This window comes from Rhizopus delemar, genomic scaffold (assembly GCF_000149305.1).
Source record: "Rhizopus delemar RA 99-880 supercont3.7 genomic scaffold, whole genome shotgun sequence".
NCBI classification, from domain to species: domain Eukaryota; kingdom Fungi; phylum Mucoromycota; class Mucoromycetes; order Mucorales; family Rhizopodaceae; genus Rhizopus; species Rhizopus delemar.
In genome coordinates this window covers 146,651-160,955 of record NW_027137833.1, presented here as the reverse complement: position 1 = coordinate 160,955, position 14,305 = coordinate 146,651, and the positions used below count along the sequence as shown (strand labels likewise).

The 14,305-nt window shown below is 38.4% G+C and overlaps 5 protein-coding genes across 5 annotated transcripts; 4 read left to right on the top strand and 1 right to left on the bottom strand.

Annotated features, from left to right (window-relative positions):
- Window positions 1-2,414: 2,414 nt before the first annotated feature.
- On the top strand, window positions 2,415-4,685 carry RO3G_09254 (uncharacterized protein; the record flags this gene model as incomplete). Its single annotated transcript, XM_067663839.1, has 2 exons — window positions 2,415-2,933; window positions 2,991-4,685. 2 exons carry the CDS (start codon window positions 2,415-2,417, stop codon window positions 4,683-4,685), a joined length of 2,214 nt encoding a protein of 737 aa, XP_067519940.1.
- A 959-nt stretch (window positions 4,686-5,644) lies between these two features.
- Window positions 5,645-7,066, top strand: RO3G_09253 (uncharacterized protein; the record flags this gene model as incomplete). Its single annotated transcript, XM_067663838.1, has 8 exons — window positions 5,645-5,873; window positions 5,936-6,007; window positions 6,071-6,213; window positions 6,278-6,373; window positions 6,440-6,577; window positions 6,630-6,711; window positions 6,757-6,953; window positions 7,019-7,066. 8 exons carry the CDS (start codon window positions 5,645-5,647, stop codon window positions 7,064-7,066), a joined length of 1,005 nt encoding a protein of 334 aa, XP_067519939.1.
- Window positions 7,067-7,578: 512 nt separating this feature from the next.
- Window positions 7,579-9,699, bottom strand: RO3G_09252 (uncharacterized protein; the record flags this gene model as incomplete). Its single annotated transcript, XM_067663837.1, has 6 exons — window positions 7,579-8,552; window positions 8,615-8,674; window positions 8,728-8,911; window positions 8,962-9,173; window positions 9,225-9,461; window positions 9,519-9,699. The coding sequence occupies 6 exons, from the start codon at window positions 9,697-9,699 to the stop codon at window positions 7,579-7,581; spliced, it is 1,848 nt and encodes a 615-aa protein (XP_067519938.1).
- Window positions 9,700-10,457: 758 nt separating this feature from the next.
- On the top strand, window positions 10,458-12,468 carry RO3G_09251 (uncharacterized protein; the record flags this gene model as incomplete). The annotated part of the gene is made up of 2 exons (XM_067663836.1): window positions 10,458-12,240; window positions 12,398-12,468. The coding sequence occupies 2 exons, from the start codon at window positions 10,458-10,460 to the stop codon at window positions 12,466-12,468; spliced, it is 1,854 nt and encodes a 617-aa protein (XP_067519937.1).
- A 574-nt stretch (window positions 12,469-13,042) lies between these two features.
- RO3G_09250 (uncharacterized protein) lies at window positions 13,043-14,305 on the top strand (the record flags this gene model as incomplete). The annotated part of the gene is made up of 1 exon (XM_067663835.1): window positions 13,043-14,305. The coding sequence occupies one exon, from the start codon at window positions 13,043-13,045 to the stop codon at window positions 14,303-14,305; it is 1,263 nt and encodes a 420-aa protein (XP_067519936.1).

Here is a 14,305-nt window from a genome sequence, read left to right as displayed (position 1 = left end):
AGAACAAGGTCAAGGCTGAGTCAAATCACTCAACCTCTTGACTCTAAACCAAAACAACAGGCAAGTTGGAAAGCTTTATAAGGTTTGGAATGTTTTTATTTTATTTTTTACTAATTTATTTAGGTTATTCAAAATTTCATTGCAAAGAATAAGATTCAATCATTAAAAGAAAACGAATTGGGTTATGGAGACAAGTTGGTCAAAAGCCTTTTTGAAATTCCATAGATGACTTTGATATGGCATTGCATTTTAGAATATTATCATCTTGTAACATTTGTGATTCTTACTTGCTCTAAATAGAAAGAAGGGACTGCCTCGAAAAAGAATTCAGCCTTTTTTTTGTTGTTGTTGTTGTTGTGAATCATAAATCTCTTTTATGACAGAGATCATATGAATGAAGGTCTGGATCAATAGAGATCATCGTTCAAAAGGTGAAACTATGGAGACAGTATTGCTATGTTTAGATTTGGACGTGGTTGGTTACCTTGGCAGCAGTAGACATTCATTAACGGTAAGTCTAAGGATACTGCGGAATAGGACTCATTCGGTGAAACAAAAGTCATACAAAACGTTCGGATTATTACAGCTTTTTGTTGTTCATGTAGAGGCTCACAATGTACTTGATAGACCATTACAAAAATAACACCGAGTGTGTTGTCAAGTAAAAGTGGAGAGTACATGATTCAAAATAGGATGGAATCAAACAATAAGGTAATACACGGAATGGGCTCAAAGTACGGATCCCCCCCCTCTTTCCTGTTACCAACAAAAACGGACAAAGACATCATGTCAAATTGCTTTATCTAACTCATAGAATACTGAAACATCAACCCCTGTTAGTCATCTCTTTTGTCTTTTTTTTTTTTTTCTACGTTGAATAAAAGAAGATGAGGACCCTTTTCCTATGCCCAAGGTCATCTTATACTCCAATAAGCTGTTATCAGTAAAGCTGTCTTCTTATTAAGGAAAGAAAAATGGTGTTTTCAAACTGTATTCCACGCACTACAAGTGCGGTATTTATGCCTTTCAATTTACTGTCACATACATTATATCTCCTTTCATCCGTCATGAACATTGTATAGCTTCACGTTCTGGGTTCGGCATATAAAAAAAAATTGAATCCTTACAAGATACAAGTATAATAAGCATGATACGGTAACCAAGGATCAGTATCTGATGTCATAGAAGGAATATAAAAAAACTTGGTACACAGCCCTTTTAGATTGTTATTTAAATTAGCAATTTTCAACAATTTTGTTCCTGAATGTGAAACATGCTAAGAAACTTGTACTCACCCACCGAGCGTTGTCTCTTTCTTCAACAAACAGTCGAGTGTTTGAACATGTTATCGCTTCAAATCTAATTTCGAATGAATCGAAATGCGGATATCATCAAAAGAAAAGTGATTGGTTCAAGTAATTACCTTTTAGAATGCTTTTTTGGAGTAAGCATGTCTTTGATTGATTTGCTTCATCCTTTTCTACAGTGAAAGACAAGACCTGGAAACCCATCGAGTGAATTTGACAAGTTACAGCTATGAACAAGAATATAAAAAAAAATCATTTCACCATAACAGGAAATCTAATGAATTGTTCTCTCTAACTATTTTTAGCCTTGCTTCCAAGGCTCCTAAGCAATTTTTTTATTTGTTAAAAATCCCGCTCAAAATTGCTTTCGATGAGTCAAAAGTTTTTTTTTTTATTATTGTCATTTTTATCTTTTTTTTTTCTTCTTTTTATCTTTTATAATTTTTTATTATTATTATTATTATTAAAAAAGAAAAAGAAAAATGTCGCTGAGCAATGATGAAGCTGCTTTAGCTAAAAGACAAAGAGTGAGCCGTGCATGGTAATAAAAATAAGAAGAGAAATTTTACATTGAATTTAAAACTTTGAATTTATATAGCGATTTGTGTAGAAAAAAGAAAATTAAATGTGATGGTGAATTGCCTGTGTGTAATAATTGTCAATCACTCAATCTAGAATGTACTTATAAAGATACAACCAAGAAAGTGAGTATAGGCATCATTTATAAGAAGAAAGACTAAATAAACAGGATCATAAAATATGAATTAGAGAGGTCCACCAAAAGGATATATCGAAGCAATTGAGAATAGATTACAAAAGTTGGAAGGCTATTTGAATTCAATCTCTGAAAATAAAGACAAGGATGATCCAAAGTTGAAAGAGATACTTCAGGAATTACAATCTCCGTTAGAAACATCCTTTGGTGAACAGATCAATACAAGACCTCAACGAAGAAGACAGCGCACAAAACAAAAAGATACAATAGAACGTAAAGCATCAGGTAGTTCTCCTTTAATACAAAGCCCCACATTGAGTCACAGTGACTTACCAGAGACACCGACCGAGGAAGAAGAGGGTGGAGAGGATGGAGCGGCTGGTCAGCTGACCATGGACGAGAATGGACAAGTCAGATACCTTGGAAAGTCCTCTGGATTCTATCTGTTATCCAACAGCAGAACATATCAAAATGGAGCATTTCACTTTTCAGGTTATCACCATAAAAAGACCAAGAGCGGCAAAAGGAAATACCCTGTGGATCCATTTGAATTACCACCCAATGATTTGTCTGAACATTTGATATCACTCTATCTCACTCACTTTTACCCTGTTCTTCCCATGTTTTACAAAAGACGTCTTGTCTGTCCAAATAATCCACTAGCACCCATTTCTCCTCTTTTGCTGAACGCAATCTATGCTATTGCTTCAAGGATCAGTACAGATATCCGTGTGAGATCAGATCCTACCTCTCCTGATACGGCTGGAGATGTCTTTTTTGAAAGAGCTCGATGTTTATTAGACGACTATTATGATACTCCCAAGATATCAACCGTTCAAGCTCTCTTGTTACTCGCAAGTCATCAGATGGGTGCAATGAAGGCTGCAAGAGCTTGGCTATACAGTGGCATGGTAAATAGAAAAAGAGAGAATATAAATAAAATTAAAATGAACCTGTACTATCCCTAGGCTTTTCGAATGGCACAAGATTTGGGTTTGAATCGTAATTGTGATCACTGGAATATTCTGCCTGCAGAAAGAGAAAGGAGGAAACGAGTGTTTTGGTGCTGCTTTATTGTGGATCGATTAACAAGCGCAATCTATGGAAGATCATCCAATTTTGAAGAAAAAGATTGCGATGCACCTTTTCCTTCTGTCGATGACGATGAACCTATCACGTCTACCAAGGATCCTTCTCGACCCCCTGCTAGTCTGCTGGAGGCCTTTATCGAAAGCATCAAAGTATGTGATATCCTTGGACACGTATTGAAAAATATATATTATGCAAAATCAAAGTTCAATGCCTCTTCCCAGCATGCCGACCAGATATTGACCACACTCAGTCGACAGCTAACCCAATGGCATACCAAACTGCCCCTTTCTTTACAGTACAAGCTACCCAACACACAGATAGGGGAAAAGGGACCCGATCCACCTGCACCCATCTGTCAGCTACACTTGATCTATTATACCACCGTCATCCTCCTTCACCGATCCTTCATGCCTGGTCCAGTCCAAGCTAAACCTCTCGTGTCACAACCATGCTACAAGATCTGTCTGTCGGCCGCTTTATCCATACTGGATATTGTCAACATCATGTTGGATGAAAACCACTTGCGATGTGTTTACAACTTTGCTGTTTATTTCGTATTCACAGCCGGCATCATTTTCATAAAGACAGCCTCCTTTGGTGACCCTTATGACGCCTTTGAAGCCAAGATCAATATCAACAAAATCATGAGGGCCTTGGATGAATTAGAGATGACTTGGTTAAATGCTGCTCGATGCTGTAATATCTTGGGTGAGCTGGCTGGTTTAAGAGATATCAAGTTGGAAAGTAACGAATATGTGCCCAAGAAAGAAAGCAAGCCGACGCCACCACCTGCTATTGCGGTACCCAATTCACCAGAGAACAACAAGGAAGATATGGAAGTAAAATCAAACGGGTTGAATGCCAGCAAGGACTGGGAGGAGGACAGCTCGAAAAGACCAGAGGAGTTTGTTGATCTTCCTCTTTTTAGCTCATCTTCACAAATGCCCATCTCATCTGTTCGTGGCCAACATCGATCTCCTCCACTTTCGACATCGAATGACCCTTATCCATCTTCATCCTCTGAAAAATCTTCATTCTTAAACAACACATCCACCATGGATCCCTTTGCTGCTCCAGACATCATTCCAACTCACAATGTTGAGCAGACTCCGATGGATCCCTTGGCGACCGCATTCTGGGGGATGCCTACTTCGCTTGATACGAATGAGTGGAATGCTTACTTTGGTAATCTCAATTCTCAAAACAATACCAATAATAACCACAACAGCAATCAAATCACTTCTTTATTTCTTTCAAATAATGACGACCTGACCTCACCCATCACTTCCTCTTCCTCTTCTTCACCCCCCTTTATGATGGGACCCACAAGCAAGTCAGAGATCAAATCTCGGTCCTTATTGAGCAATAGTCTATCTTTAGATCTCCCAAGCTCACCTTCTAAAAGTGTCTTGCTAGGCTTCTTAGACAGCACTACTTCTTCAACCACACCCATCTACATGTCATCACCTACATCTATACATCCTAGTAACTCGTTTGATTCGAATACAAATGACGCAACAACAACGTCAACCACCAAGGTGTCATCGTCATCAGATGTTTTGTATTGGTAGAGATAACAAGCCCATCCATTTTAAACAAGTCAAATAAACATTTCACACCCCATTTTTTATTTCCTTCTTTGAAACAAACACTTCTCCTTTTTATCTTTCTTTTTGTCACATAAAAAAGCCTGGTGGGGACAAGGCTCACCCAGCTTGCATGAAAAAAAAATCTTTTCATGCTTTTACAAGCACCACAGACACCGTTTTAAGCCGGTCAAACCAGTCTGGTTTGAAAAGTTCAAGAGTAAAGTATAAGGGCATAGATTAGTTATCATGATGACCGGTCGCAGTTGATTGCTGAGCAGGTTATGATCCAGAGAAAGCAGAAGGAATAGAGAAGATATGGAGTGGTTTAATTGATTCTTTTATTTATCTTTAGTGAATACCATATTATTATTATTTGATTTAACCCATCCCTTGGTCTTTTAAATTCAAAAATAAAACCAAGTAGCAATGGTGACTGTATCAAATGTTGATATGGAAGATATATGAAGTTTCTTGAACTAATTCATTCGTTTGTAGCAATCAAATGGTTTTGCTTACCTTTTTTACTTTCATAAAATCCATAAAGCTATCCGATTTTGTTATCGGTTGTGAGCATGATGAATGTTATGTCTCGTTATGTATTGTTCAATCGTGCTGTTGCCAAAAGCAAAAGGGATTGTAAGAATATCGTAATTCTTTACCATTTCTTGATTTTATATCAGATCAATTATTTATTGTCAACAATGTCCTGTTTGTAATGCTCAGGATCATCTATCAGGTATCGATGTTTCCTTTTATACATTACGCTGATTACAATGATATGCGCAAATAGGAAACGCGTTTAATCAAAATTCATCCTTTTATTGGGCAGAATGTTCTGCGACTCCGGTTGAATTGTAACTTTTGTTCGAAATTCTAGTATTTTAGGAAACGCTCGTTTTTCTTCTTCTTTCAATACCTTTTTCCTCCCTTTAAAAACTCGGATGAGCAACAACGCAATCGATAATCAATCATCAGATATTGGCATTGAAAAGATTGCTTTACAAATAAAGACTTTAGAACAACGTACAACTTCAGTTACATTACCTCGTAATGCTTCAGTTTTACAACTTAAGCATGAGATTCAAATTGCTTGTGATGTCGAATGCAACAGACAACGTTTAATATTTCAAGGAAGGGTTCTTAAAGATGACAAAAACTTGACTGACTATGGTAGAATACAAAACGAAAAAAAAAAAAAATATTGTAAAAACTGACCTATTCTCTGTATATAGCCAATTTGGATAATGGAAAGGTTGTTCATCTTGTCATTAGACCAGCAGATGCTCCTCATAATCCTTTGAATGGTAAAAGCTTTTTCTTTCTTTCTTTTCTTACTGAAAGGTCTTTTAGACTTACATACATAATAGATGATCCAACTACTGCAGCAGCCAATGCTCGTAACGCCAGAGGTCGTCCTTTCCCATATACACCTGGTCGTTTCCCAATGATGGAAGGATATGCTTTTATAACGCTCGACTCGACATTAGGCGAACTTGGTGACAATAATTCTGTAAGGCATTTCCCTTGTATATGATTTAAAATGAAGACTAATTGTAAAACAACTGCGCACTTAGTTAATATCCTCAGTACTTAATGGCTTAACATCAAGTAACAGAGCTAGAAGTTCACCAACACAGCAACAGCCAGTAACGGATACTCCTTCAAATAACGTAAGAAAAAGGGGAAATTAAGGGGAGAAGGAAGATTGTTGATACTCAATAGTTTAATATTCTTAGACATCGTCAACAACAAATAGATCTACTACAACCAGTTTATCAAGCCTTCTTAGATCTCCTTTTTCATTTAGTTTTGGTCAAAGAGGTTCTCCTGGTGAGCAACGTCCTTCACTTGCTTCTTCAACATTAGGATTTCCAGTAAAGTAGCAATTTATATATAGCCTTGATTTATTTAACAGCGCTTTCATAGCCAAGTGTTGAAGTAAGATTAGCAAGAACTTTAGCCTCAATGAGAAATGTTAGAACCATGTTGAATGAATCTTCAAATGAAGGTAGGAAAATTCGCTACAAAGAGCCTTTGCTGAGCTTCTTTATAGATATTACTTCTACTCTAGGCGTCAGTTCAACGACTGAGCAATTACAAGAAATAAGAAATCGATTAAGAAATAGCGGAGGCAGTCAGCTAACGCAAGTAGGCGCAGCTTTGGATGAATTAGCGGATTTGGTTGCAGAGACAATACCCAGAATGAGAGATGTAGCTCAAAGGATGAGAGAAGCACCCACTGAAAATGATGTAAGTTTGTGTAGGCTATACATGTAAATTTATTCAATATTTGTATATTAGCGTGATATCAATAGACAGGTGTTATTCGTATCGAGAATTGTACAAGGAATGAGCTTGATTAATCATTTTATGGGTTCTGTTCTTGCTACGGTTGATGTTGACTCAAGGAGACCAAGATCAGGCGCGGTCCGAACCATGCGTGCAGATACACAGCAACAGCCCCTTAGAACAAACATGACTGCTACAGCAGATAGTGAAGTACCAACAGCCAGTGCCTCAACCGCAACAAAACGTAAAAGTGAGCAAGATGATGATGCGGATGAACCAGAAAAGAGGGCTAAACAAGAGAAAGGAAAAGGAAAAGATAAAACAGATTAATAAAAAAAAATCAAAATATGGAGAAAACAATTTCTACATGTCTTTGAAATGAAGGAAAATTAGCAGAAAAAAAGTGAGAGGAAAACCAAGCCGTATACACGTGTATACAACGTATATGCTTTTCCTGATCTGCCTTACTATTTCAAATTATGTCATTTTAAATATTATATCAAACTTGCACATTGTGTTTTTGTAATCATTATGAAATATTGTGTGTACATTGTTTTAAAATTTTATAATAGAAAATAAATAAAGTCTAATGAATATGAGGAATATGAACTAAAGGAACATATTCAGGTTCAAACATCGAGCTTTGCACTACTTCGCTCAACAATTCACCCTCTTTCAAGACAGCTGTGGCTACATTTTCTTCATAAGCGACCTCACATACACGAGTACCGACTGTCTTGGCAACCTCGCGAAGATGACTAACACCAGGGAACAAGATACCCTCCTTAAGTTGTGCAGGACTGGCCATATCTGCAATAGATTTAGCTGTTTCCAAAAACATGCTAGGCGTCACTCGATTAGCTCTAGAGACAGTGATACCAAGACCAAGACCAGGGAAGCTGTAAGAGTTATTACATTGATTTGTTCTACCGATCTTTCCATTAGGAAGCATGACATCCGCAAAGGGGCTACCAGAGGCAAAAATTGCACGTCCCTCAGTCCACTGGAAAGCTTGTTCGGCGGTACATTCAGCTCGGGTATCAGGGTTAGAGAGAGGGAAAACAATGGGTTTTTCTTGGTATTTGGCCATGGTACGAATTGCCTGTTCACTAAACACGCCAGGAACACCCGTCAATCCAAGAATAGCGGTAGGTTTGACACGTTCAACCACTTCCTCAAGACTAAGACGGTCAGGTAAATCTGATTTAACATAGCATCGTTGACGCTCATCCAATCCAGTTGTTCTTTCGCCTGTATTGATGGTGGATGTTGTATTATCAGTAGCCAAGGAAGGGTTACCAAGAAGACCGTATTGATCCAACATCCAAATACGGGAATAGGCTTCCTCGCGCGATCTGACTTTACCCTGAGAGACCATGGCATCAATAATACCTTCACAGACACCGACACCAGCTGAACCTGCGCCAACACAGATGATGCGCTCTTCTGAGAGACTGTCTTGAGAAAGACCACGAGCCTTTAATGAAGCAAGAAGACCAGCCAAGGTGATGGCAGAGGTGGATTGAATATCATCATTGAAACATGTCACTTTGTTTTGATCTAAAATACATTTCTGTTAGTATTTCTTTTTTCTTTTTTTTTTCTTTGTACTTTTTTCTTACATTTGTTTAGCAAGTTGTATGCGTGAGGATACTTGAAATCTTCAAATTGAATAAGTGCATCTATACAAGAAAAAGTCAGAAAAAAGCCAAGTTTTGCATGTATAACGACTTACTTGGCCATCTACTGTGAACAGCAGTCACCCATTCATCTACAAGTGAATAATACTCTTCACCATCCAATCTAGGGTGGCCCATACCAAGATAAAGAGGATCATGTAATAATGATTCATTGTTTGTACCAACATCTAAAACGACAGGCAAGACAGAACGTGGTCTAATACCACCCGCAGCAACGTACTAAATAGAGCGTTGATGGCACAGACCAATTGTATAAAATTATCACTTACCAAACTGAGTTTACCGATAGGAATCTGCATACCATTGGCACCTAAATCACCCAAACCCAAGACACGAGAGCCATCTGTAACAACGATAACATCGACTTCGTCATGAGGCCAATTGTGGACCATGGCTGACATATCACCTCTATCCTGAGAAGAAAAATACATACCACGAGAACGACGATAGATAGAATGGGATAATAAACAAGCTTGGCCGACTATATTTCCCTTTGTGAGCACTAGCGAATGATAATAATCTCTAAAATTACCTGTGGGTGTATAAATGATACTGGCTAATTCTTCAAGATAAGTGATTAATAACTTGTAAAACAAGGTTTCGTTTCTATCTTGGAGGGCAGTTAAAAAGACAAATTTAGCAATAGGTGTTTCTAATGCATCCAAATTTCTTTTGATTCGAAGTAATTGTTTATCCATTTCTTGACAACGAGGTGGTACTAAACCACGAATAGATAATCTTTCTCTTTCTGCAAGGCTAAAAGCAGTACCTGAAAATAGAAAAAGGAAAATTAAAATTACTCTTTTTTTTATATATATTTCATTACCTTTTGAGAGAAGAGGATCATGAAGAATATTAACACCCCTTAAAGGAGTCAACTGAACAGTCTTATCTTTTCTTGGATCTGTGCCCATATGAATGGCAGAAGATGGCAAACCATAATGACGGCGACCACCTTGCTTAATGGCTTTTTTTAAAGAAGTCTGCAATGCTCTTGAATACAGCATGTGTGTAAATAATAAAATGAAAGAAGAAGAGAGTAAAAAAGCAATAATGTACGAAATATAAAAGAGATCGGGATAAATGCCTTTTATGGACCTCTAAGAAAATATCGGTGATTCAAAGGACATTATATCTATTTTGCACTTGGTAGTGCTGCAAGCATATATAACCTTATAGAGGGTTATGTACTTGTATACAATGATCTATTTTTAATTACTCATTTACAAAAGTTATTTTGTTCCTTTCCGTAATAAGCCAGTTAACAATATGCACACAGTATAATACTTTTATGTGTTTGTAAGCCCGTCCAATGATATACGAGTGACTCATTTATAAAAAAATTCTTTTGCAGCATTAAAGGCGGGAATACGTTGGAGAGAACATGGAGAGAAATCCGCCGGTTATCTCAAGCGGATACACCAGGTACGAACTGTAAAACAGAGCATAAATTTTTTGCAAGACACTACATCTGGATTGACTGTTTCCTCTCATACACAACCCATGGAGGTTGGTCAAGCATTCTACCAAGAACTTTATTCAGTGGATCCTGTGGATGAGCATGGCATTGATTGCTATCTGCAAGATATAGCAGATCTACCACAATTAAATGAAGATGATTGTCTCTATTTCATCTCACCAATTACGATTGAGGAGATAATTGAACAGTCAAAGTAGTCCTGGTGCGGATGGTTTAGGTTATGTCTTCATGCATCTCATTTATCAGTTCTCGCCGTTAAAGGATTTTATTATCAAGGTATACAACATGGCTTTAACTGCTGGTTCCTTTCCATCATCATGGCAAGATTTACGTGTAAGATTACTGCCAAAGAAAGGGGACCTCTCTACATTCAAAAACTGGCGGCCAATCTCCTTGATCAACTGTGATGCAAAGATCTACACGCGCATTATAAACCAACGGATGGGATACGTTATGGACACAATTATCAATCGTTATCAAACTGGCTTTCTTGGTGATCGCTTTATAGCTGAAAATGGCATGATTCTCAACATACTCATGGAACAAGTTCATGTTCAAAGACGGCCTGAGATTGGTCTCTTATTAGATCAAGAAAAGGCCTATGATCGTGTCCACCTTATGTACTTGCGTCAAGTAATGTTGGCCTTTGGTTTTCCTCCATCTTTGGTTCATTCTCTTGAGAATCTTTTCTTTGGAAATGCGGTGAGAATCAATATTAACGGACATTTTACCAACAAAGTTGATCAGCGTCGGGGTCTTCGACAAGGCGATCCATTATCGCCTCTTCTTTTCAACATTGCGCTGGAGCCGTTTCTTCGACATATCCTTCAAGACTCTTCCTTTCAAGGTTTCCAATTTCAATCTGTGAGCAACTCGGCTACAACAACATCCAACATCGTACCTTCCCCCTTAAAGGTACTTGCATATGCAGATGATGTATGTGTCCTGTTGCAATCTACGGATGATTACTGTCGTCTACGCCACCATTTAGACCGTTATGGGTCTGTATCCAACTCTAAGGTTAATATTCACAAGACTGAAGCATTTTCTTTGGATGGACACTCCTACCCAGAGTGGATTGCTTTTCTAGCAACACAAGGTATTTCCAATTGGCACGATCATTCGGCACCTAGTCCACTTCGATACCTTGGCTTTCCCCTGATTCAGTCTTTTCATCAATATCGTTATCTAGAACAGCAGTTGTTACAGACAGTGAAATCTCAATGTATTATCTACTCTCAACGTAGACTTTCTATCAAAAGACGTATTACCATAGTGAATGCATTAATACTTTCAAAATTGTGGTATGTTCTGCGGATTGTTCATTTACCGACTACCTTCTTTCAACGACACAACCTACAGATACGCTGGATTCGTCAAGTCCTGGAAGACAACCACCCTCAGTCTTGTAGTCAACCTACATTGCTAGATCATATACGTCGTTTCCATTCAGGAAATACTGGAACAAGACTGGCTCTCTTTTTCCCTCTTTTGCGATTACGTCCTGCTGCTCACGCTAATAACTTTATGCAAAACATATATGAGGCGGTTGATTCTTTCGGATACGCAGATACACAACAGGCAAAGTGTACCCCTGCCACACTTCTCCGCTTGCCCCTGTCCGATATATTCGCTATGATTCCTACTGATTATTGGATCACACGATCACGACACAAAAAACTCAAGGTGTCTCAATTTTTTACGTATGATCACCACTTTGGATGCATACGACTTTTATTGTCGTCTGACCAGCCTTCCTCCCCTCGTCTGGTTTCCAAGTTAAGCCGAGATATCCATAATCGTATCATCAAGCTCAATCAGCTTATCTGGCCTCATATATTGAATCAAAATGAGCCATTGGGGGAAGTAGATGATTCAACGTTCATCGATGCCTTTTGTTCGCAGCCCCAATGGAACAGTTACAAACCTAAACCATTTCGGTTGTCTCTAATACAGCTATCTCTACCATCATCGCTACTGTCACAAATACCAACTTCAAAATGGTCACTTTTTTGGAAAATGCCTGTTTCGCCTGAAAGCCGTTCTTTATGGTATCGTCTATTCCATCGTAAACTCTTTAGTCAGTCACTTCTCTCAAAATTCGATGACGGTTTGACCTCTTCACAATGCAAATTTTGCTCTGCTAATAATGAAGATCTACAACATCTCTTCGTGCGCTGTCCCAGGAAATGGAGAGTATGGATAGATGCCTTCAACTTCTTTAGTCCACACCTCACTTTCACTCAAGATGATGTATGCTCAATCCTCTGGTCTTTCAGCAGTTTCCTTTTGTTGACAATACTGATCTCTGGACTCTCAGCTGCTGCGTGCTCTCTGTTATCTGGCGTGCCCATTGGAGATTTACTATTGACGGCTTTCCTTTTATTGATAAACAGTTGGTCACTCGTGCCATGTCGCAGTTTGCCACCCTCAAAAGGGGCAGGCTCGACCTTGACTAGCATGTTCAATCGCTTACATTCTGTTTCTTTTGGTTCACACTGCTCTCAGACGTGTGACTCCTATATTATATTATATTTTATAAATAAAAATAAATTATTTATTTACAAAAAAAAAAAAATTCTTTTGCTGAAGTTACACTCTTTCCGGAAAGTAAATTCGCCTGGGTAGAGAACAAAATTCGGATTGCATGAAAAGTAAATTCGTTATGGTGGAAAATCAATTCGCCTGATGGGAAGAACAAAATTCGTGTTGTATGAAATATGAATTCGCCATGGCTGACAAATCATTTGTCCTGTTGCTAAGTATATTCTGTTGCACAAATCTTGGCATCTGTTGATTATTTAAGAGCACATCCAAATGCCTATATTTCGTTTCGTTTCTTTTTCACATTACACCAGAAATTACAGACAATGAACATTCAATTCTTATTTGAAAATGGAAAAGGTTCTGTCGTCGATGAGTATAGCAGACCTGAACCAATGGATTATATTGTTGATGAGGAGCAGTTTCGTCTTGAAACGTTGGGCTCTCATACACAATATTTAGCTCAGCGACCTCTGGCAATCGAAGAAGAGGCAATGCAGACGGACAATCAGATAAAAGATAGTAATGATGTTGTAAAGGGAACATCAGTGAAGCGAAATTACACACGCTATTCTGATCAGGACAAAGTGAGGTTCTTCAAGCTGATGTTTGAGAAGTGCCTGAGTGCGGCTGCTGCTGCGACACAGCTTGGGATTCATGTTCGTACGGGGCAAAAATGCGCTAAACAGTACGAGAAGGATTCTGAGAGTATCTTTGAGAAACGGAGAATGGGTGGTCGTCCACCTATTCTCCATGAGAAACACAAAAACATTATTCTCGGATGCATTGATGAGAACCCTTCCATCATCCTAGATGAATTGATGAAGAAGTTAAAGCATATATTCATAGAATTAAAAGTATTGAAAACTACTTTATTTGATTTTGTCAAACAGCATTGCAATCTGTCTCTCAAAAAAGCTCGGCTTCAACCCGTAGATCGTAATAGCGAAGAAAAGATTCAAGAGCGCTTGGATTGGATACGTAAATGGGAAAAAATTGACATGGATTTTACGAAAAACTGCGTCTTTCTTGACGAACCCGCTTTCCATATTAATTTGGAACGTAGTATGGTATGGTCAAAGAGAGGTACACCAGCAGTGGTTACAGTTCCGAAAACACGAGCAACAACAACAACCATTTTAGGCGCGATTTCTGCTGAAGATTTAATCAAATACAGCCTTAGACTTCCTCAGGCTTCATCCAATAAAAAGAGAAAACGAGGAGATAGTGCTGGGCATACGAGTAAAGGAACAGTGAAAGGACACTACGTTAGCTTCCTGAAGGCCACAATGGATGAAATGGACCAGTATCTGCACATGAAAGGCCATTATCTTGTGATGAACAATGCTCCTATCCATACATCGGAGGACATTGCCAAATATATAGAATCTCGTGGCTACCACTGTGTTTACTTGTCTTCATATTCGCCTGAGCCCAACCCAATTGAGCAATTCTGGTCAGTGGTCAAAAGTAAAGTGAAACGTAACAAGTTCTTTGAGAAGGAAATGTTGATGACACGGATCTGTGAAACATCTACAGTAGCCGCTCTATTTAAGGGTGGCCAAAATTTTTGGAATATCCACCCTTAA